General features: G+C 36.5%; 1 protein-coding gene across 7 annotated transcripts in view; it reads left to right on the top strand.

Moving 5' to 3' along the window:
* The window catches only part of ncam1a (neural cell adhesion molecule 1a), a 765,634-nt gene that overhangs the window by 726,760 nt on the left and 12,960 nt on the right, over positions 1 to 25,914 (top strand). For 4 of the 7 annotated variants that reach the window (XM_051932376.1, XM_051932374.1, XM_051932375.1 and 1 more), the window contains 3 exons: positions 12,173 to 12,380; positions 17,059 to 17,175; positions 20,656 to 21,405. In XM_051932376.1, the coding sequence (XP_051788336.1) occupies positions 12,173 to 12,380; positions 17,059 to 17,175; positions 20,656 to 21,405 (1,075 nt within the window). The remainder of the gene's footprint in view (positions 1 to 12,172; positions 12,381 to 17,058; positions 17,176 to 20,655; positions 21,406 to 25,914) is intronic. The other 3 variants (XM_051932379.1, XM_051932377.1, XM_051932380.1) reach the window with 1 other exon arrangement.

Here is a 25,914-nt window from a genome sequence, read left to right as displayed (position 1 = left end):
ATGTACAGTAAAAGCAAATACATTTTCAAATAAATATATACTAATACACAGACACAGAAGGCCTTAAATCTAGAAGAGCAATATCCATCAAAAGCTACCATATGTGCAATAGCTAAGCATGTCTTCTTCAACTAAACTGTATCTTCTCCGCTTTCAGATGGCATATGTTTTATTTATTATAATTTATGGGGCAGTGCAAGATTTTTTTCATTCAAAAAAGCTTAGTCTTTAAGAAAGTAGAGTAAAAAAAATTGGGTACACTTTGCATATCGTATCTAGAATCATTCCAGAAACGACAATTAGTGAGTGAAGGTCTATTAAAATTTCATAGGTTTCCAACACAACAATGAAGGTATAGGTAGATAAGATTTGATCATTTCTAAGAGATTCTGAGACCCACATTTCCAGGAAAATGTTTATAATCTTTTAACAGTAGAAAGATGGGTCAGATATATTTAGGAACCTTTATACAAGGGAAATTAATGGGAGGAAAAGCAATAGTTCTAGTAAATTATGGAATTTCTAAAGTGCAAACATGGATCTAATAGATTTTGAAACATTCCGTAGAGTGGTTCTGAAATGATTATAGGTACAAAAGATGTTCCTGTTCATTCTGGGATATGAAGTTATACAAAGAGAGTTCAGGTAAGTGCAGGAGAAAATTACACTTTATTATTTATTGAAATTCAAAATGTTGGTGATGACACAGGTAATGGAGATGGGCAGTCAAAACAATAGGATTGCCACATTCCATGATATAGAAATAAATGAAATCTAAACCATATTTAATTTAATCACAAATCAAATATTGCAATAATGGTATATTAAGAATCAAATATAAAATATTTATATATGAAATATGCAAAATTGTAAAGCTAGACATATGGTTCTGAGATTTTTCATACAACACAGCAAAAGCCATTTTATTCTGGTGGCTTATGAGATATGCAGAGAATTCTGTAAAACTCAGCCTAAAGGCTATGCTTTCCAATGTGGAAAGTTCAGGAACTGAGGAGTGGTGGTAGTGGTGATGGTATATAATTTTGGGATATATATATATATGTATATCGTGTATATGGTTTAACAGTATATTTTTAAATGGATTGCTTATAGGTACATTATATAATATGTGTTTAAAGGAAATGTAACTAAAGCAGATTGGGATCAGAATTCATTTATTCTGTGCTGTAATTAAAAGAAAAGCTAAGGAAAAATCCCAAGACAAGAGTGCCAATCTGTCGCGGGACACAGTCACTCAAAAATGCATGGCTAAATGAACTGCTTCACAGATTCTTTTATATGAAGTTAATGAAAATATGTTTTTAATTGATTTTAGTCAGTAGTTGTTTATAGTAATCGAGTTATAGCCAGAAGCAGACATATGATTATGGCATATGATCTTAATAGATTGATGAAAAACTGATTCTGATAAATGTAGAAAATACAGAAACCAACACTTTATTCTGGGTCAGTCAGAGGCATGCAGGAACTCAAAATGTGTTCTTCTTTGATTCTATGTCAGAACATTGGCTGCTATTTCAAATCCCCTAAAGCAGTGTATTGAACCATGCATTCATAGCAGAACTGATGTATGATCTGCTAGAAAAGCAGGAAAAGACATTACAGTAATTAAGACAGGGACAGCAGTGGATTCACCAAGACCCTAAAAGAATGAAAAAAGGGAAAAGCAGACACTGTTGATGTGTGTTGTCCTGCCAGTTCAGGACAATGGACAGTTTTAAAAGAGTTACGGCATGTGTGTGTGTGTGCTGGATAGCCCTGAAGGTCAATTGGTAAGAGAGAGAAAGAAAGTTTCAGCTTGAGTGGAAGCATCCAGAGCTCCCCCAGTAGAGCAGAACCAAGCTATTCCAGGATAATCTGAGCATCTCCTGAAGAGGGCATGTGGGTCTGTAAAGAGAGAACATCAGTGTCGCCAATGATCCCAGATGTTATTCTAGCACTTGGCTAGATTTTTAAAATCACCATATTGCTAGGAGTATAATAACTCTAGAATCAGAAGATGATTTGAAGTAATTACTGAACTTCCAGAGGGAAGTATGGGTTTGAGGGAGATGGAAGAAAGAAAAAGGGAGTGTTTTGTAAGTTAGTGGTACTTTAAAGTAAGTAAATAGACAAGTAACCCCAAATAGTCTAGTGGAACTTTGTACCAAAGAAACCATATTTTGTTTTTCTGGTATCTTTTTGTATCATTTTGAATGGGGAGTGTCACCAAGGCACTGCCCCAGTCCTGTTTACACTGGATTGAAACATACTTTGGCACAGACTTAGCTGGGGTAAACTATTGTTCTTGTTGAGTTTAAGATCTGATGATATTTTAAAAGAGCTTCAGTTTATCTTATGACTCACTGCTTTTTAATGTTAGTTTAATTGATTTTGGGATACTTAAAAAGAAATGTCCTAAAAAAATTCTGCAAAAATGGGGGCAGAAAAACAGTTTGCAGGGGGAAATGAAGGTAATGAAGTAAACCACTTGTCCATTCTGAAAGAAAAATGATCAACCAGCTGTCATGGTAAAATGCATTGACATGCTAAATGATATTTGTGTGTTTTCAGAACAAGTGGTATGATGCCAGTTATAATTTTATAGCAGAGTTTTTAAGGTAAGTATAAAGCAAAAATATTCATAACAAGTGATTTCACTGAAATCACGTATCATTTAAAACATTGGACTTTCTTTGTGGTTGGAATCTTAGGGTGGTGCCTAGGCCTTCAATAGTCTGGGGTGGATCATTGGGCTGGTGTAGAATTCACGTACTATGTCTTTGTTAAAATGTAGTGTTCTGGACTCTACCAGCCTCATACTCTCTTGATTTTGCCCTTTTCTGCAATTTCGGAAACCTTCATCCTTGAATGTGGATCTCTCTCTTGATCATTTACACTTTTTTACCTACAATGAAAGGCTTTTTTTTTCAGTTATTTTTGACTCTCTATTTCTTTTCCTATCAACTCATGTGTTGTTCAGAAGTCTCATGTATATCCTCACAATAAACCCACTAGCCACTTTATTAGGTATCACTTCCTAGTACCGGGTCAGACTCGCTTTTGCTTTCAGAACTGTCATAATTCTTTGTGGCATAGATTCAATAAGGTGCTGGAAACATTCCTCGAGGACTGTGGTCCATATTGACATGATAGTATTATGTAGTTACTGCAGATTTGTTGACTGCACATCCATGTTGCAAACCTCTCATTCCACCACATCCCAAAGTTGTATTGGATTGAGTACAGTGAACTCATTGCCATGTTCAAGAAACCATATTGAGATGATTTGAGCTTTGTGACATGGCCCTGCTGGAAGTAGCCATCGGAAAATTAGTACACTGTGGTCATAAAGGGATGAACATGGTCAGCAACAATACTCAGGTAGGCTGTGGCATTTAAATGATGCTCAGTTGTTACTAAGGGGCCCAAATTGTGCCAAGAAAATATCTCCCACACCATTACACCACCACCACCAGCCTGAGCCCTTGATACAAGGCAGGATGGATCCATGCTTTCATGTAAATTGACGCCAAATTCTGACCCTACCATCCAAATGTCACAGCAGAAATTGAGACTTATCAGACCAGGCGACATGTTTCTAATCTTCTGTTGTCCAATTTTGGTGAGCCTGTGCAAACTGTAGCCTCAGTTGCCTTTTCTTAGCTGACAGAAGTGGCACCCAGTGTGGTCTCCTGCTGCTGTAGAACCTTCCGCTTCAAGGGTCAAATGTTGTTTGTTCTGTGATGCTGTTCTGCATACCTCGGTTGTAACAAGTGGTTATTTAAGTTACTGTTGCCTTTCCATCAGCTGGAACCAGTCTTGCTATTCTCTTCTGACCTCTGGCATCATCAAGGCATTTTCACCCAGAGAACTGCCACTCACAGGATATTTTCCTTTTTTTGGATCATTGTTTGTAAACCCTAGAGATGGTTGTGTGTGGAAATCCCAGTACATCAGCAATTTCTGAAATACGCAGACCAGCACGTCTGACACCAACAACCATGCCACATTCAAAGTCACTTAAATCACCAATCATCCCCATTCTGATGCTCAGTTTGAACTTCAACAGCTCATCTTGACAGTGTCTACATGCCTAAATGCATTGAGTTGCTGCCATGTGATTGGCTGATTAAATATCTACATTAACAAGCAGCTGAACAGGTGTACCTAATAAAGTGGCCAGTGAGTGTATGCATCCCTTACAGCCATCTATGCTTGACTAGGAGTCACTTTGTTCTTCCTTCTCAGAGTTGCTTTTCTGCCTGGTGGATGGCACTTTTTGTGTGCTGTGTTGACATTTGTTACACACCTTTTGAATTCACATTTGTTTTTGCCATGTATTTTTTGTTTAAGATCTGATAATAACTTAGGTACAGATTTTAAAAACATCAGAAACATCTTCTGCCAGTTAAAATGAAATAATATTCTTTGAAATTAATATTGAAATTTTAAAGGATCAACTCTCTAGGACATGAGACCTGGGTTTTTTTCTAGGTGCTCTGTTTTCTTTCCATAGCCCAGGCATGTGTAGGCAAGTCAGTATACATCCAATATGACTGAATTTGTTGTTTGTGCATAAGCATGTCCTGCAAAAGATTGGCTTCCCGTCTTGGCCTGGTTGCTGTTTTGTGTCGGGTTCAAAAAAATGAATGAATGGAATGTTTCTTTTAATTATAAAAATCAACCAACTTTTAACAGGGGCTTTGTGACGAACTACTTAGGTACTGATGATTCACAACTCTCTGAACCTAATTTTAATTCCCATCCTGGTTCCTGTTTGTGTGGATTCTGTATGGTATTTGTATGTTCATATGTTTTTGCCCTAGATATCCTACAAAACCCCAAAACATACATATTACCTTTGAGGAATACTCCTCCCGTAAATTATTTTTTTAATGTGCTACTTACTTCATGTGATTTCTAGTGATGGCAGAGAAAATGTTTTAATTTCATGTCTTAATGAGAGCAGAGAAAAAGTTCTGGCACAATAGGCACTCATGAAGAACAACATTGGACACGAGCAAATGATAACAAAAATGTCCATGAAAAATCTCACGGTACTCGTGCCATGTAATCCATATGTCAAATTATTTAGTTCATATGCCCATAACATACAAAGCACATGCGTGTTTGGGAAAATATTGTTAAAAAATATTTCCAGTAAATCAGCGTAGTGGAAACACAGTCACAGAGCAACATACTTTTGGTTTACAGGTCCAGTTCTCCTCCTCATTAACTGGTCAAAAGTTTTATCTTCAGTTAAAATAGGTTTAAAACCTTCAACATTTAAAGTTAGCCAGTTCATTTTTAGAGGTAGTCTACCATCCTTATGGCAACTGCAGTTTTTACCGTCAGTCTTTCGGTTTCCCAGCTGGCAAAGTGTTTTCAGTGATGGATGAAGTCATTACCTTGGCACCAGTTTGTGGTTTTTCACATGGTAGATCTCCTCCAATAAAGTACCACAATACATGATGAGCCTCTTTGAAAACTCTGATGCGGTTGTGTTTTGTGATCCTAAATGAGTTCACGCTGCACAATTAGAAGAATCTAATTGTTTGCTCTTCGATCCAGTGCTTTATTGTACAGTAAATAGACTTTGGAGTGTATTTTGCTTCTGACCAAAAGGAGACACAAAGAATTGCTTTGTATTATAAAATTATAGTAGAAGACCAACTTTCCAAAACTCGTTTATCTCATTTTTGGTCATTTTAAGGAATAATAAATTCTTTCAAAATATTGGAATATATTAACATAACATTGTTTTAACACTTTACTAAATTAATGAGAATTTACAATACAGTATATGATCATTAAGAAGGAAAGATGCTTTTTCAATAATATGGGGACATTTTGTGAGCTTGCTCCTCAATTGTCACTAGCTCTGTTTGTCTCATACCCTCTGAATATTTAATGAGGAGCAAGTGTTACCTGTAAAGATATACATTGCATCATTTCACCAATGAAGAGTTAATGTTTCTGAAGAGCTACCAGCCGTAATGCAAGTTAATCACAGGCAGCAGCCTGTTCAAATCTGCCATTTAAATGCACACCAAAGCCTCAGAAATCATTGCATTAAATTGTCACGTTTTGATTAGATATTTGTGGTGAAACAGCGTGAAAGCTCCAATATCACAAAGCTTTACTTTCAGCTTGAAGTGGCTTCTTAGAAAAGTGCTGATAGGCAATGATTTGAGTTCTTCCTGAAAGTTATTTCCGTATTAAAGCTCTGACTTCAAATGCAAACCTGAATGTCATCTTTTGGTAAAACAGCAAGGGTCTTTTCATGAAAACCGGTAGTTGTAGAGCCATTTCTGTTATACTGGAGCACACCTGTCTCATTTGTAGTAGCAGTTGCAATTTCTTGAAAAGTTTTGGCACACAAATTCCTCTGACTGAACTGAAATATATTAATTACCCATGGGGGCTAATTACATCATGTCTGAATACAACTTCTCCTGAATGACTGAACAGATTCATGGAGGACTGAAATAAAGGCAGTATTTGTCATAGTAACTGCCCATTAATGGTTCTATAATTGGGCTCACAGTGAGCCTGATTCAGAGGTGAGATGACCTCAGTGCCATCAAGAATGAGGCCTTCGCCTTTAAACTAGGGGATTGGAAATGTCATGGGTCCACATTCTAGTTGAGCATTGCTAAGGATGCTGGTTTCACAAATGGTCAGTATGAACTCTCCCCACCGTAACTTGTCAAAAAATGAATGAGTGGAATGCTTCTTTTAATTATAAAAATCAACCAACTTTTAACAGGGGCTCTGTGACGAACTACTTAGGTACTGATGCTTCATAACTCTTTGAACCTAATTTTAATTCCCATCCTGGTTCCAGTTTGTGTGGTTTCTGTATGGTCTTTGTATGTTCATATGTTTTTGCTAGATATCCTACAAAACCCCAAAACATACATATTAGCTTTGAGGAATACTCCACCCGTAAATTATTTTTTTTATGTACTACTTCATGTGATTTCTAGTGATGGCAGAGAAAATGTTTTAATTTCATGTCTTAATGAGAGCAGAGAAAAAGTTCTGGTACAATAGGCACTTATGAAGAACAACACTGGACCATAGCAAATGATAACAAAAATGTCTATGAAAAATCTCACGGTACTCGTGTCGTGTAGTCCATATGTCAAACTATTTAGTTCATATGCCCACAACATGCAAAGCACATGTCATTTTTGGGAAAATATTGTTAAAAAATACTTCCAGTAGATCAGCGTAGTGGAAACACAGTCACAGAGCAACATACTTTTGGTTTATGGGTCCAGTTCCCCTCCTCATTAACTGGTCAAAAGTTTTGTCTTCAGTTAAAATAGGTTTAAAACCTTCAACATTTAAAGTTAGCCAGTTTATGAACTCTCCCCACCATAACTTGTGAAAAGAATCCCTTAATCTTCCAGTCCTGTGATGGTAATGTTATTGTTGTATATGCCAGTACGTGTAAAATAGCTTGGAATAGTATTTACTATGGAAAGATGGCGTATATTATAAAGGTATAGTGAATGGCACAACGATAGAGTGTGTACCACTGCTGCCTCACGTTTCTAGAAAAACAGGTTTGATTCCCAGCCTGTCCACTGACTGTGTGGAGGTTATATGTGATGTTTGTGTGCATGTGGGTATTTTGTTAATGTATTCCAGTTTCATCCAACTTACCACAGATATGTTCAGTTGACTGTGTCTAAAATATTGAGACTTGCATGCACCCTGCTCCATTCTAGGATTTGATCTTGTGTTGCACTCTTTGCTGCCATCATAGATATTGAACTCGTTGAATGAGAAAAATTCCGTATACAGTGGAACCTTGGTTCACAAACGTCTCAGTACACGTACAACTCGGTTTACGACCAAAAAGTTCGCCAAACTTTTGCCTCGGTTCACGACCACACACTCGGTATACGAACAAGCCAGGTTCCCTTTCGGTTTGTACATGTTCAGTCTCTCCCTGTGCATTTCCTGTGCAGCAAGCAAGAGAGTGAGCGAAAGGGCGGTACACACACACACACAGGCGCTCCAAGTTCGCAAAAGAGAGACGCACGCACACACACACAGGCGCGGGAGAGAGAGAGCGAGCGAGGGACGTATAAGGTAGAGAAGGCTTGTTTTTGTTTTCAGTTCTATTTACAGTGATCGGTTCGTAGCCTGCATTGTTGCAATGTTACTTTTCTTGGTGGTTTATTAAATTACGGATTTTTCAAATATTCATTTTTTCCCCTGTGCTTAAAACTCATTAAAAAAAGTGTTTTTAGAGAGCGGTTCCTAGCACTATAGCGCGAACTATTGCAGTGTTAGTTTTCTCTGTTGTTCAAGGTTTTCTCAGTGTTATTCAATGTTTTTACATTTAGTTTACCATTACGCTGTGCATTCTATGGTATAATTAACTATATTTGTGCTTAAAAACTAAAAAAAAAAAATATATATATATATATATACACATACAGTTCGTACGGTCTGGAACAGATTAATTGTATTTACATACAATCCTATGAGAGAAATTGCTTCGGTTCACGACCAACTTGGTTTACGACCAGAGTTTTGGAACGAATTATGGTCGTGAACCGAGGTTCCACTGTATAGAAAAATATCTATTCATAAATCTATATACAAGAGCAGTTAAGGACTCACATGAGCTCTGTTTATCAACATGTTTTTCAGTGCTTGGTTCAATGTTAAATAAATAATTTTACACCTTCAGAATAAATGTTTTCAGCAACATGTGCATCTTATTTTCTGCATAGTCCTTTTGGCACAACATTAATTTGAGCAAATCTAATGATAAGCTGACAGAGCAAAGTCATATCTACTGGTTGTATTAAAAATCTCATGGTCTCATATCTGATTGTTTCAAAAGTATCTGCAACAGGAAGGAGACCGGCATTCTTATTCGATAGCAGGGAACCACGTGACAGTTATTGTCAGCATTCATTCTGAATCACATCATTTCTTTCTTTTTGCAACGCCTTGGTTAACACTTACCTGGTTCAGTTCCATTGTCTGTGTGGAGTTTGCATATTATCCCTGTTGTCTGGAGAGGCAACCAAGTTATTCTTCTCCTTTTCCTTGTCATAGGTGTGAGAGACCTGGATAAAGTGATGATCTTAAGGACCTTTAAACTTTACCAAGCAGTCCCAGACCTGTTTGTCTAGCTTGACCAGGTTTGATTACCTGTTGTAGGTTCAACAGTAAGGCTAAAGCCAGTAGTTGCAAAACACAGTTTTGTTAGGCTACTGCACACCTGTCACTTTTCCTAGAAGAATTTGTAATTTATTGCAGAGTGAAAAAGAATTCTATGACTGAATTAAAATACATTAATTACCCATGGGGCCTAATTACAGTACATCAAGTCAGAATACAATGTATCCTTAATGAATGAACAGATTCATTAAGGATTAAAATAAACTAATGGCTCTTTGTGAAGTTTGCATGTTATGTTTGTGTCCATGTGGGTTTGTGCCACATACAGCAAAATTCCTCCCCATACTAAAATGTGTCGGGTGATTCACATCTCTCAACTCTTCAGGTGTGCTTTAGTGTTTACAATGAAGCTCAAGTCATCCAGTTTACATCATTTACTGTTATGTAACAAGACCTTAACACAGGATTCTTTTGGTCTTCATAACACTTATACATACATCAGTAGCCAGGTTATTCATCGCTGTGAAGTGCAGTATATTGACATTATGCTACAATTATTTGTTAATAACATCAGGAGAAACGTGTCTCCATTTAGCCACCTCAAGACCACTCCAAAGTGAAGATTTGTTAGTAGGTCACATTGCAGAGATGTATAAACACTTTACTGATGCTTTGTATTATGAAGACCCAAAGACGTATTTGTTAAGGTCTTGTTACATAACAGCAAATGAGTAATAGATGCATTTTTGCATTAACTAAACTAAATGCTACCAATATTTCTAATATGTGTTAAAAATGTAAATATGTCACATCTCAATCTCCATTTGTTTAAACTAAACTCCTTCAGATTCTCTTCAAAGCTAATACCTCAAGTAAGTCCTGGAATCGTCCAGTTGCTGTTCTCTAGACTTTGTGTGGCCCCTGCTATGTCTTTTTTGTAATATGGAGACCAACACTGCACTCAGTACACCACATGATGCCTCCCTAGTGTGTTATACAGCTTATTCATAACTTTCCTTCACTTTTGTTGCCAGTGATGGTGACTACAGGGAAAAAAGTAATGTTTTATTCAATGAGGTTCAGAGCCTTTAACAGCATTGATTGATGTTTGAAAATAAAACAAAACCATTCTGTTCTATCTCTTGCAAGCACATAGTCCTAGATTTTTTTACAGGTTATGTGATCTCTTCAGTGTTCCAAAATCCAGTATTTAACTGGTAGCCTTGTGATCTAAAATCGTATTTGACATGTCATATACCATACGGTAAAGTCTGCATCTCAGTACTCTACAAAATGAATTACCATCATAAAATGGAGAGTTCCAGCCCTAAAGGAGAGGAATAGCTTAAAATTAAGTTGTTTCGTCGTGTAGTGGGTGCGGTAATGCATTGTACCAGTGCATGCTCCCAACTTGACTTGACTTGTTTTGCTACTGACATGTGTCACCCGAGGAGATAGCTTTCTGTGCGTTTTAAAAAACTCACTTATCTGAATATGGAAAGGGACCAAAAGAAGGGGAAGTTAAAATATTTGAAAGTAAAAAGAATGGCATTTTCAATTAAGCTGTGTTAACAAAATAATTAACTCCAGTTTGTTCATTTAAGGTTTTGAATTCTTTTAAATTCACCAAAACTGATTTTGCATGGGTGCTGTCCCTTCCTGGGCACTTTGTTCAAGGGACCCTCCTATTACTTATGAGTAGAGATGCATTGTCTACTGCTTTCATAAATCATCATTCATGGTCCATGGCTAAGCTGTATTTGACATATTTCAACATGCTGTATATGGGGTGGTGCTGTGGTTTGTGCTAGTCCTGAGTTCATAAATCAGCCTGGGCACTTTCTGTGTTGAGTCTGGACATTGTCCCACCTATTTGCCAGTGTGAGTGGGTGCAGATACTGTTGTACATGAGTTATACCACAAGCTGTGTTAATTCCTGCCTTGTGCCCAGATATCTATCGTTAGGTTGTAGATCTTCCATGATCCTGAACCAGATTTCCATATTGGAGGGATACATTTTAATAAACATGGTATAATTTTATATTACTTGCATTGGTTTCATATTGACATTATTATATTGATCTGTTTATTATGAATTTCAAAATCAAGTCCATCTATTGATTAATTTAAAACTGGGATAACTATAAAATCGAATTCTTCATTTTTCTCAGCTTAGTATTCTTTATAGCAAATTGTAACCATAGAAAAACATGGTGAACATACAACAGACCCTAATGAAACAAATCTGATCATGGAAAGTGGGGTATAATGTGACTGACCAGAAATATCATCAATTTCCTATAATTCTGGTAACTGTTAATGGGAAACAGTATCACTGTTGTGTTTTCCTTTAATGAAGGAAGCATTATAAACAAGGTATAATAAGCTGGATTGTGGATGCAGCATCATTCCATTTCTCACAGGCACAGTATTGTACAATCCTCAAGAAAACACAGAAGAAAACCTTTAGATGGGATGAAGTGTCACTTCGGTTGGTGAATTGCTTCTTGAATATTGAGAGAAAACTTCCATAAAATAGGAACAGATGAAGATTGATAAACATGACAGCACAAACAGAAAACACTGAAATGTTTAAATCACAAAATGAAATATGGTTTGTGTTAATGGCAAAATGCCTAGACTTCAAAAATCATATGTTTTTAATTACAATAATAACCTCTTTGTGTAAAGTAATTATTTTTATTGTTAAATGATCACCTCATTTTTTGTGCAATATTATGATTTTTACTGTTGTAAGATTTTAAAATGTTTTCCCATCTGTTTCATAGAAAGGTGAAACACAAACACTTTTAATGAAATGTAGCCTGGGAAGTTGTGAAAACATGTAGTATAATTCTATTATCACACAAGCGTTGCTGAGATATCTGTCACAATGTGCTCTAATTAAAATATATATGCAACTTATTTCTAATTTAGTATATTCCATCTGCTGTATTCACATTTTTCTGTTTTAGACATTTAGTAGAAATTGTATCTCCCTTCTTTTTATTTTAAGGTAAAATAGCACAAAGCAGTGGTTTGAGCACAGGCGGCATTGTTGGTATCCTCATCGTGGTCTTCCTCATTCTGCTGGTGGCTGTGGACGTCACGTGTTACTTCCTCAACAAGTGTGGTTTGTTGATGTGTATTGCTGTGAATTTCTGTGGCAAATCTGGACCTGGAGCAAAAGGCAAAGATATCGAAGAAGGAAAAGCTGCTTTTTCGTAAGTCACTTTCTTCCTTGTCTTTCTAAATGGTTTTTTTTTTTGGCTGGTTTGTTAATCTGTTTGTAATATATTTTATACCTGCTTAAATTAGCTTATTTTATGTCTGTCAAAATATGTTGCAGTGCTCTTTCTTGTATCAGTATGGCTTTAGAGCCTGAGGACATCACTTAATAGGACAGCAGAGGTGCCTTGTTACTGAGAGGAATTATGTGTTCCAAATATTTAAACCTTCATGCTTCTAGCACCATATTAGAAGTCTCTAATAGGATGAATTTCTTTCCAATTTTAATAACACATAAATGTAATATTAGTTTTATTTCTGCCACTTATTAGTTTTATTTCTGCCACTTATTAGTATTTCCCCTTAGCATTTCTGCACTGACTCAGTTTAGATTTTATTAATGGCACATTGCAAGTTGAATCATTTGATTGTGTAATGATTCTGCTGGGCATTGGCATCCTTTGGGCATTTTAAAATCCAACAGAATCCTTACAGTCACTTAGTATTTTTCTTATTGTCACTTATTTCAGCAGTGAATTTGTACTCTTTGTCAAATATTACTACAAAGGTTTGCTTGTTAGTGCTGCCACTTTGCAACTCCAGGAACTGGATCTGAATCCCAACACAGTCCCCGTCCATGTGAAGTCTGCACATTATTCATGTGTCTCTTGAATTTTTTTTTTTAAGTACTTTAATTTTCATTATGAACACAAAGCATTTTAGGTTGATTAATGACTGTAAAGTGGATCTTTATGAGTAAGTGTGGGGGTATCTATGAGTGTGATATAGACTTACATTCTGCCAAGCTCTGTGTCTCATCATTATAATTATAATTACAGATGTGTGCAAGTGTGTCATGATTTCGACTACTGCCTTGACAAGGTTAGCTTTAGTCTTGCCCTCTATTTCCAGGGCAGATGCTTGCCCTTTAATCTTTTGTTTGGATTTAGTAAGTCAGAAAATGGATGGATGACATTTCTCATAAATTGAGTTTAAAAGACATATTCTTCACAAAGTGTATAAGGTGTTGAGATATTACAAAAGTGACAAGGAAATCACTCTACTGTACATTTTAATTTTTAGATTAATAAATGACAAAGGTGGAGTTTTTTGTCTGTATACAGTGCAAGGCCATATACACTATATACAAAAAGTGTAGTTTAAGAAAAAGCAAACTTGTTTTAGTGTGTAATAGCAATTATTCTTACTCTTGTTTATATATGAGGGACGTTCAAAACATTTCCGCACTTTTATATTTTCATTGGAAATGTTGAAGGCGGGAGGAATAGTAGTTGGGCATTAAAAAGTTGGTGCGACACTGGGAAAATTGCAACGCAAATGACGGTGACTATGTAGAAAAGTGATATCATTTGTTTCTGAAATTCTTAATAAATAGAGTTAAAAAAAGTGCAGAAATTTTTTGAACGTCTCTCATATTACCAGGTTCATGAGGTGTCATGTTTATGATCCTACGGTACACATCAACGTTTTTCCTCAAAATTATTATTATTATTATTATTATTACTAGTGGGCGACACGGTGGCGCAGTGGTAGCACTGCTGCCTCGCAGTTAGGAGACCCGAGTTCGCTTCCCGGGTCCTCCCTGCGTGGAGTTTGCATGTTCTCGCCGTGTCTGCGTGGGTTTCCTCCGGGCACTCCTGTTTCCTCCCACAGTCCAAAGACATGCAGGTTAGGTGGATTGGCGATTCTAAATTGGCCCTAGTGTGTGCTTGGTGTGTGGGTGTGTTTGTGTGTGTCCTGCGGTGGGTTGGCACCCTGCCCGGGATTGGTTCCTGCCTTGTACCCTGTGTTGACTGGGATTGGCTCCAGCAGACCCCCGTGACCCTGTGTTCAGATTCAGCGGGTTGGAAAATGGATGGATTATTACTAGTAACTGTTTGATAAAAAGTCTTTGTCTCTTACATGAGAAAACAGATGGAGTTATTCTTACATTGAAGGAAGGCAATAATGTGAGCTGAAAAAAATAAATAAAAAAAATAGTCATATAACTGAGAATTTCCAAATAAATGACACAAGGAATGCCCCAATTCGATTTAATATGCTCTGTTTTTTAATAAAGCCTTGATTCTCTGAGAGGACAAGAAAAATTCAATGGCTTATCATTTTTTTTTTTTTGGTTAGCTCAAGAACAGTTAACTGCCCAGTCCCACAAAATGTCACACTCCTAAAACACACCTAAAGCTGGCATTGGACAGCAGCAACACTGGCCTTTTGCAGGGCTCATTTAATGGCAGCCCTACTGATAATGAGAAAAATAGAAAAAAGTTGTGAAATTCTATTTAAACTTTACAAATGTTAAATGCTGCTAAGACATGTGAATAGCCTGAAAAACACCATCTACTAAACAATACACAATTACCAAGAGGCTTGTTATTAAGACAGAATATGCAAATATTACAGTAGTAGCCTCAGGTAGACTGTACGTATTAACCTAAAGCCTCACACCTAAAATACGGAGTCATATTTAGCTTAAAATGCATACAACGGGTAACTTATTCTGTACACGTGTAACACATGATACATACGTCAATACAGTGTAATAACCTGTACACTGTTTGGTAGTTAATCTTCTTAAAATGTTTTTATTTACTTAGTGATGCCTTTATGTATATTTTTCATAATAAACTATTTAATTCTATTCAGGATTCCAGGGAGCTGGATCATTCTTCAACATTCAGCAGAGCAGGAGCTGGCACTTGACAGGGTGCTAGTGTATCACAGGGCTCACTTATTCACACTCACGCAGAGCTAGTGTCAAACTTCCTTGTTCATTAAACACACATGTCTTTGGAATTAGGAAAAGTGTGTTTCCCTGTAGAGAAACCCACATAGTTGTGGAGCATGTGTGGGATTGGAACTCAGAACGCTGGATTTGTGTCGTTTTCCAGGAAAACCATGATACAATGTTATCATGATCCTTTGGTTGTGATTTGATATTATTTAGATTTTTTATGTTCATTTATTATTTCCTTTTCCAATTATCTCTCTTTGACTTGAATTTTTGTATTTACTGTAAATTTCATTTAATTGTGAAAATGGGCTTCAAGTATCTTAGCAATTTCCATAGTAAGTCTATGAATACTAAGCTATGACATGTAATAGATATATTGGTATATCGTATAATGCAATTCCTTGTGAGATGAGCCCTTTTTTTGTCGTAGGGCTACAAGTCAATAATTGAGGCTGTAAATAATGTATTAAACTATTCTGGCTGAATATGGACAAATGTGCATTTAAAATTATCTGGTCTACACACATGTATATTACCTATGTATATTACATATTATTTGACTAGTTGTTTATTAACCATTCATACACAAGCAGAATGTATTGAGAACTTTAAAGACTTAACCTTTATCTGTTTTTGCTTGTTTCAGCTTAGGCCATTTTTACATTTAACATTCTACAAACTTTTCCCTACCAGGACACAGCATGTGTGAATAAGTGAGTGGTTTCAGCAGAGGTTTCTTTCCCATAAAGAGTCTTGTAATTTTATAGTGTGCCACAGCACTTGATTTTATATAAGAACATTTAAATAACAAGCTCTTTTTCCCTGAATAAAAACCAAAATGATCAACTAAATCTTTCATCTCACTAAATGACTTTTCCAGAGATTTTGAGTCGTAGCCTTAATTTACACAATCCTTATGCATTGGAGGCAGTTGCGGCATGTTCCTGTGACCATTAGTTATATTGTTTGATATCTCCTGCGACTTAGTCAAATCAATGTGTGACTCACCCTGACAAAATAAACAAGTTTTTTTTTTTGTCATAAGTCATATGGGTGGGTTTTGTGTGTGCAAAAACTGACAACCAATTAGCACTCTCCTGAAAGTACACCGCATGCAATGCAATTGCAAGGCAAGAAGAAAAACGGTTGGTTGTCCTTTGCTGCAAAAACAGAAAAGAGGTCTTGTCTGTTTAATGTGTTGTGCAGCTGAATTTGCCATACCTGAAAAACATTTTGTGTGACCACTGGCACTGTCAGGCAGCACGCCAGCTGCCTTTCACAATGTAATGAGCTTGCAATATTTTGGAAGTTTGACACTGTGCTTCAAAGTGGTGAGGTAGTCATATAATTTGACAACCTCAAAGTGGTAAGGTCAAGTGAGTGCGGTTTATTAAGCTTGACATGCTGTCTGGCTAGACGTCAGGTACAGTATTGTGCCCCCAGCCTTAGAAAGATCATCATACAATCTCTGGAGCAATTTTAATGTTAGTGGTGCAGCATCTTAAGGAATGTAGAAGTAAAGTATTTTATTATATAGCTATCAATAAAATGCACAGAAAAAATGCCTGTTGCTTGCCTTAGAGTACTATGCAGAAAAATAGTGCAATAAGTCAGGCTATCACCACTAAACACTGCCATCACCATACAAAAGTTACACAAATCAACAAATATACAGATAAACATTTGATTCATTGTGCATAATACAGCTGGGTATTTAAAATGAAGAATTCCTTTTGTATATAAAAGAATTACTATCCAGTTTTTTTTCTTAAGTTTTGTTTTTTAACCTTTTGCCTTCGGCCATAACCATAGCTTTATGTTAGCCTTTTAGAACTGTGGGAAACTTTTGTGATAATGTTTCTTATAACTCTTTCTTTTTTTACACAATTCTTTTTTAAATTTATTGCTCTCTATTAATACAGGAAAGATGAATCCAAGGAGCCGATTGTTGAAGTGAGAACTGAGGATGAACGTACTCCTAATCATGATGGAGGTAGCCAGACAGAACCCAATGAAACCACTCCTTTAACTGAGCCTGAGTAAGTGGAGCTTTTACACAATTAGTTTTCTGTTCAGTGTCTTAATTCCTTCCTTCACTGTCAAAGTGTGGAGTAGGGCTGGTGTCTTTATGATATCTAGAAGATAATAGAACTTGCTTACTTCAAAGAATAATAGAACTTGACATACAGAATAAAATCTCCATGGCACTGAGTTGAGTTTAACTGATAAAACATCAAACTCCTCTATTGTTAGGGCACAAAAATCTACTTTAGGTAGTCAAAGCAACTTTCATGTAGATTCCAGATTAGCCTCAAGTGTATACAATCACATCCATTTCCATATCTATTGCTATACAGTATATTATTGTACATAGTTGGTCTTCTTTTTTTCCTCAACTGTGCCTTTTCACTTACATATCTATAAATTAATTTCCATTTGACTTCAAATCATAATATATAAAGAGTTAAAATACATTTTGTGTAAGCTTTGGGATCAAGAAGGCCACTGCAGATTTGTCCAAGTCTATTTGTTCATATATTTAATTGGCTTCACCTACTTTTTGCTTCTAACAATGGCACTGATGTAATTTTCCTAGTCTAATCTTTACCATACATTATACATCCAATTAAGACTAACTCTAGTATGCTCTTTACTTGTAAGGAAATTCAAATATACTTGAAATAACACAACTCTGTCTCTAAACAATGCTGCAGTGGTCTTGAGATTCTGCGGTGCATTCCTACGACATCATTTTTAATCGCAGATGCACATTATTTTTCCATACATACAGTAAGGTGGAGTAGAAAGCCATACTGTGCATAAGAGACAGGACTTGTATTCATAGCCACAAAGTGTTGGCTGTGGTGGAAGCCACTTCTTTCCAAACATTAAGTTATCTCTTGTAGTGTTACCACCTTGCAAGTACACAGTGCTAGTAATGGGGACAGTCTTCTTTGTTAATATTTTTATTATTTAGAGGCATGAGGTTTTTTAGTCATTCAAGGAATGCTTTGATTTCTTCTAAAATTAGGTGATTTTTTTTTTCCTTTGATGCTCACCAAGCAAAGAAGAAAGGTAACAAAGTACTGTTAGAATGGCATTTCTATCCAGCTAATAATGGAATTCAATGTAGTGTTTAGATATTGTTCACTACAAAGAAATTCATCTTAAGTCCTGCTGTCTTTTTATCAAAGTTTTCTTAGATTTATGCTCAAACAGCAAATGCAAACCCATCTGAGGGTTGACTTTTCACTGTTCTCTAGAGACACATCTGGAATTTAATGTGCAATTATTTCCCATAGCCAGTGTATCCATACTCCTAACTAAGATTTTCAGATACGGTTTTGATAATACTATTTTATGATGGCAGCACAGTGTACCATGAGAAATGCTTTGCCTTATGGCCCCAGCATTTAGGGTTTAAATTCTACGCCTGAACATTATCTGTGTAATGTTTGCATGTTTTCCCTCTGTCGATGTGAATTTTCTTCTGAGGGCTCCAGTTTTCTTCTCACACCCCCAAAGACGTACAAGTTAGGTTCATTGACGATCCTGAACCCAACAATGAGCTAGCATTTTGTGCAGACATGTTTCCTCCTTTGTATTCAGTTCTACCAGGGTAGGCTCCAGCACTCCCAACCAGGAACTGAATTAAGCAGGCTTGAGAATTAGATGTGGTCAGATATTTTATGAAGGTTGGAACCTCCTAATCTTAAAAAAATATAAATTAGTAGACTGACTCTTTTCCTCTTTTCCGGGTATTTGAACAAAAGTAGTGTAAATGTAACTATAGAAAATCGGGAAAGATTCAAAGATTTGTGTCAAAGCCTGCTTTGTAATATACTGTGTAATTTACATTTGTTGGTAAAACCATGTTCTTACAACTTTGAGCTCTTGTTTAATTTCAATGTGTAATTATTAGAGAAACATTCCCTAGCAGCAACAAAAATGCAAAAATTTCACAATATGATTGTGTCATTGTGTGTCCTTTTATTGAGTAACAAAGTATTATAAAGGCTTAAAATCAGAGACTTAGTATGACTCTGTATAAGTGAACTGTGTAACTTGACTTATGTGCCACACACATAAGTCAAGTTAATTGCACATTGAAAGGTTTTCAAAATGTCACCTGGTCTGGCTCCTTATAAACTGAATTCATGTATAATACATTTCTTGTATTGAATTGCTGTGCAGCTCACGGTCACAGTTGGTCAAATCTCTCAAAGTATAAAAATATGTAAACAAAATTGTTTTAATGCAAGATAAATCTGTGTATTAGTTAAATTATACTTTAATGTAAAACAAAACAGTTGTGTGTCATGCTGCCTTATAATTGAATATTTGTGTCTTCAAATTCTAAAGAGGAAACATGCATTTTTATGAAATAGGCAGTTTGTATTTGTAGAAGAAAGTCAATATTGGACATGGTTTATTATATCAATTTGTGCTTAGTGTAAATTTGTTATGGTTGTGATTTGGCATTTCAGAATAAAAATGCAAATTGTAACAACTTTAAAACACATTTTCTACAGCCCTTGAGGCTATTGGCTTTTGAATATAGGCAGATAATCCTTTCTTTACGGAACTACACAAATTTCTAATAAAAATTATACTGTAACTAAACAGAATTTTGTGCAGATTTTGGTGAATCAATAGGTTAGTCTAAGTAGTGAAAATTGTTCAGATATACTATTGTTTAAAAATTAATTTAGAAACACATTCCAGAATTTTTCAAACAGTAGTGCTGTTGTCCTTTGCTCCATTGCCCCAGTGTGGTTACTGTTGAGCCATTTGCACATTCTCCCTGTGTCTTTTTGACCTTTTTTCCAGCTTCTCCAGTTTCCTTGCATAACCCCATTCTTAGATTCTAAACGGGCTCTGTATGATGGGGTGTTCCGTATGTTGCACTTGCATCCCACCCAGGACTGGTTACCACCTTGTGCCCAGTACTCCCCAAGAACCTTTAATGGAAAGGGCAGGTTTGTAAAAGAGTGGGTGTGAGGTTGGACTTTCCTCTTATTTTTGTAGTTCTTTGAAAGGATGAAAGGGTAATCCCACTGCCTATTTTCAACATTGGACATTAATTCTAGCTCAACAAGCAAGTGTGTAATTTGCAATTAAAAAAAAGACAGATTCGCATTTGGACCCCAGTTTACATTTGATTTTGGAATTCATCTGTTTTTTTTTCCAAACTTATCTTTCTTAGAAGATATTAACAGTGCAGCCTTTACTGTGTTCTTCCAGGTCACAAGTGGTTTATCGTAAGGGTTTGCCTGGTTTATATGAAAAGAGAGATTTTGTTGTCTTTTACCTGAGAATGGACCCTTCTTAATAATATTTCTACTTTCTGTTCCAGAAATAGTGCTTTTGTTAATAAACTAACTCTGTTGTGGTTTGCTCACATCTTGTCTTTTTTAACTGCATGAGGCACTTGCCCACTGTGTGCGTTCATGCTTTGGCTTTTGTTCTCCGTCACTGCAGCTATATTGTTTCTTTCTCTTTTGCTCCTATCCTCGCAGGCACCCTGCTGACACAACAGCTACTGTTGAGGACATGCTTCCTTCTGTTGCTACTAACTCTGACACAATCACTGAAACCTTTGCCACTGCCCAAAACAGTCCAACGAGTGAGACAACTACTCTCACTTCAAGCACAGCTGCCCCTGGGCCTGACATTAAATCAGCGCCTGTCCAGCAGGCCAGCACACCAAAGGCCAGTGTCACTTCTCCCACTTCTGCTGCTGCCTCAGCCACAGATGCTGCACCCAAGGTTGCCCGCTTGGTTGACCTCAGTGAGGTCCCACCAGCCAATAGTACAGCTTCACCCAGTCTGAATTCCACAGCTGCCACCAATGCAGCTGAGCCTGCTAAAGCTGCCAGCAGCACCAAGGCACCTGCCCCGGCAGCCCCAGTTGCCACCCCAGCAGCAGCTGTGTCTAACACTCCTTCTGAAAAGCCCAAAACCGAGGCCACCAAGAGCCCAGAAGGTGAAACAGCACAGAGCAACACCGTGAAGAGTTCCACTGAAGCAGTGACAAAACCCACTAGCCCGAAGAGTTCAGCCCCCCCAGAAAGCAACGAAAAGCCCTCCCAAAATGAGGACTTTCAGATGGATGGAGGACCCTTCAAGACCTCAGATATCGACCTTGCAACAGATGTCTTTGCAGCTCTGGGCAGTGCTCCTGTTCCCTCTGTGGCTGGCAAACCGGCTCCTGAGCTTGTTTCGTCTCCTGCAGTCTCCACCAATGCATCTGCTCCAGCCAAGGACGAGTATGGCCTTTTTAAATATGTTTTGTGCTGGTAGTTGTGTCGATGTGTCCTGTCACTTGCAGTCTCCTGTTTGTTAGTTGTGCAGTGTCTTGTGTGTCTTGGTATTGTGTCTTTTTATCTGTGTACACACTTTCCCTCAGTCAGCTCCAAGCTTGTGCATGGAAACTGATCACTGACATGAGGAGCTTCACTTGAGCACCACTCCTCAGTGCTTAACCGTAGTTAAATGAATCTCACTTTCTTGGAACTAACGTGGACACCTTCAATAACTGCTGCCTGCTTTTTAGTTTTATTTTTAAAACACTGAAAACATCACTTGTCTTAATTTCTTTCTAAAACTCTTTAGTAGTTAGGCCACTTCTAGAAATAATAATGTTTCCTGAGCTCTATCACCAATCTTCTGTGCATCCCTCTCACCAAGCTTCCCAATCGTTTAATTATTAGAATGAATATCAATTTTTAGAACATCGACCAGCTTACAAGTCCCAGAAATGTATCATGGAAGTGACTTTTTATAAGGGGAAACCATAAAATGCATTAGGATTTCGAAATGTACTGTACATTATTTCATCTGTGTAAGTGACTAGCTAATTATTTAATACTTTTATATGGTGGCATAGGTAATGGGGTCAAAATTCTAAACTGGCCCCTGTCTGTCTATGTGGAGATGGCACTTAATCTCCATGTTTGCGTGGGTTTTTCTCCTAATCTTAAAATGATGCATGGGTTACACTGATCAGTATCTCCAAAATGAGTGACAGTGGGAGTAGCTGCAAATGTGCCCTGCTGTGGACTTATCTGCCGTTCAGTGTTGGTTCTTGCCTACCACAGTATGCTGCTGAGATCCTTGCAACCCCAAAATGGATTTAAGCATGCTTGTTAAACGTATGAATGGATGGTGCTGTGATACAGCGTAATCATTGATTGTGTCAAGTTTATATGCTCTCCCTGTGAACATGACGGTTTTCTCATATTTCTTCCCACATTCCAGACACATAGGTGACACACTGTGTTAGTTAGGGTGGATGTGTGCGTGTAAGTGTACCCTGCAATGAACTTCTTGGTGGGTTCTTACTTCTGCAGTGATGGACTCCAGTTGCCAGTGAGCCTAAAATGAGATTAAGCACTAAATGGGTGAATTTAAAGGAATATTCTACTGAAACCTTACCCCATTTAGTTTGTAATGATTGCTGAGTAAAAATTTTAGAAATTAAATGCAGAATAGCAATAATAAAGTTTGTGCTTGAATAGTGACCAGCACTGTCGGTGAACAACATAAAACAATATCAAAAACGTCTATGAAAAAATTTCACATTACTTGTGTCACAATAGATTATTGCTCACAATATGTGCTCATAATACCCCAGCCACATACAGTAAATGTATTTTTTAATTATTGTTAAATAAGCAACTTCTAAATAATGCTCACATGACCGTGAATATATGAATATAAATGTAACTGGTGGAGAAGAAACTACAATTCAAATGTTTGTCCACATGAAAGTACGTTCCATTTTTGTTCACTAGAGTGTTTTCTGGAAGTGGTTTATTTAACAAAGCTTTAGTAAAAATACGTGTTTTTAGTATTTTATAAGCACATGGCTGGATGATTTGACATGCAGATTATGTGGCACGAATAATGTGAGATGCTTTCATGAATATTTTGACATTGCTTGTTATTGTTCTGCATTGGTCAACTTAGATCTCTATACTATCCAAGATTTTCTGCATAACAACATGATATTAAAAATTTTTATCAGTAATCACTGCAAACTACATGGATTATTCGAAATTAATAAAACTATCATTTTATCATAGTTCAGTGTGAATTAATGTTACCCTACAGCCCTAGAACCTCGGTTTAGATCTTCACCTGGTCATTCTCTGTTGAGTCTTCTTTCTGCCCTGCAAATTGGTTGTTGTCTTATACTTTGTGATGATAGGACAGATTCTGCCTTCTTCTCTCATAACCGTGTAATGAATAGGAGGTTTGTAAAATGGATGATGGTCAAACTAAGGTAACAACTAGTAACAATATTTTATCAGCATAGATTTCCATATGTGTAGTATAAGGTTCTGTGACTGCTGCCTTTTGGGTTTAAATGACATTGCTGGTTATTATTTTTATGAAATTTGCATTTTATCCCTGTACTTACAAGGGTTTTCCTAAAGGTAGTCTGCTTAGGTTAGGTTAGCACTTTGTGACTGTGGGTATGTGGGCTTTGGCCCATGGTGACTCTGAGACAGATTAAATGTGTTTGTGAGTTTTAGGTTAGATTTTTAGTTTTTAAGACCTTTTCCTTTCAAAATTCGCTCCTTGTGTCTGCCATCTAGTCAGATTTACCCATCAGTTTAGTCAGAAAAATGTGGAGACCTCAACCAAGAAGAAGGGAAGTGACATTTATAAAAAAATTTGTAAAATTAAAACAAAAAACAAAATCAGTGTTTAATGCAGTCCCACTTTTGCAAGTATGTAGAGTTTAGAGTAAATCAATAAGGTTGCAGTCTTTTTATCCAAGTCACATCATTTTATAATGCCAAGCTGTTCCCATTCCTGAATGGGGTGTCTGCCACAACATATGTTGACAAATCTGAAATAAATTGTTATTTTACACTTCACAATAATTCTGTTTGTGCTGACATCACCCGTGTGAGTCTTGTCACGTCAGTGAGTTCTCTGCTGCCTGCTTACTGTGTGTTGGTTTTAGTTTTCAAACTAGCCTTCTCCTGAGTATTTTAAAAACATCTGGCGGTATCCATTCCTACACACCATATTTTTGAAGGCTTTCAAAAGAAGAGTATGATCTAATTTTAGCTGTCTTCCAGGTTTTGTGGTTTTGAATTATTTTTATAACCTCACGGTGTTCTTACAGGTTTAGTATTTGTTCCAGCGCAGTTCTGTTGGAAGTATCCAATATTTTGTTTGCAGGTTATTTCGTGTTCTTCATCTTTAAAAAATCTTTGAGAATAGCTAGAGAAAAAAGTGTCATAAGAGCAAAAGCGCAGATTACTTTGAAACTATTACGTTACGCCTGAACACCAGGCATTGCCTTTAAGCAAGTATTATTTCATAATCTGTAAAATGAACCATGAAGAAAAAAACACAATCACGGCATGAAAAATCCCTTTAACTATAGCAATTTTTGTGGGCATTTAATAGATTTCTGAGGCTTTATCACATTTGTTTATATAGCCCATGGACTTATAAAAGACATGAAAAACAGAGGCTAAACAATGTGTCCTGAATTTCATTATCATTTCTTTATTTTTCTAACACATATGATTTCCCAATTAAACAGAAAAAGAGAATGAAAGTCAGAATACACTTGGTTAGGATTTTCAGGTCAAAGAAGGTTTCTGAAGCAAGAGCAATTTACTGAAATTAGAAAATTTAACAGAAAAAATTACACAGTTCGTCAAAATACATTCCATGGTCTGACTTGCATTAGTTCACAGTACACAATGAATAGTTCACAAACTACTGTGTACAACTGTACATTGTATTCAGTTAGGCAGAATTTGTGTTACTGGTTGTAAGAAGCATAAGAGATTCTGTATAATACAGAATAATTGTAATAGGTCAAGGAAATGCCAACATTTTAAAAGAAGTAAAGTATTTTGTAGGATAAAATATTTCCTTGATGTACAGTTGCTTCTACCTGTGTCATATAGAATGCCTTATGTTTAAAAATGTGTAAAATCACCATCTACTCTGATAACCAAGAGTATATATAATCAGGAGAACATGATACTGAATATTGATATGATATTGATAGTTTTGTAAAATGTACATTTTATTTCAATCAAAGTTTTCAATGTATAGTCAACTAGATGAAGTACCCTACACAAGTGAATTTTCCCTTGGGATTAATAAAGTATCTATCTATCTATCTATCTATCTATCTATCTATCTATCTATCTATCTATCTATCTATCTATCTGTCTGTCTGTCTGTCTGTCTGTCTGTCTGTCTGTCTGTCACATTGCCAGGGTGTATTTGCGTAATGGGTTGAGGTAATAAAGCATTTTTTTTTAAATAATGACCCCTTTGTCATCGCTGGCTGAAGTACAAGTTTCCCATCCATCATCTACACAACTTTTCTGATAAAGATCAATTTGTCTCCTCTCATGAGTTAAGAATTTGTTCTTTTTGTGTTTGACTGGATTCCATAATTATGTTAACCCCTTGCTGGTTTGAACCCATGGATGCTAATTCTTTGTATTTCCTGGATTTTGTATGTTTTCATGAATTGATGTGTAATCCCACATTAATAAACTAGATGGCTTGTTGAATAATTGAATCATTGATACAGCTTTTAAAATTGGCAAAACTACCAGTTTTTGAGTTGTTCCCTGTATTAAAGCCCTATTCATGACAAAACTCTATAAACTCAATATATTAAGTTGGGTGTTGATTGAAGTTTGATTTATCTGTTTTGGAGTGATGTATTCCTCCTCACCTTCATTTGCAACTACCCTTCCTGGTGAAAATTTAAATGCCATATAGGT

The sequence above is a fragment of the Erpetoichthys calabaricus genome, chromosome 9, assembly GCF_900747795.2.
Source record: "Erpetoichthys calabaricus chromosome 9, fErpCal1.3, whole genome shotgun sequence".
Taxonomy (NCBI): Eukaryota; Metazoa; Chordata; class Cladistia; order Polypteriformes; family Polypteridae; genus Erpetoichthys; species Erpetoichthys calabaricus.
The sequence above is the reverse complement of the archived record's forward strand: the minus strand, read 5'-3'. Positions and strand labels throughout refer to the sequence as shown.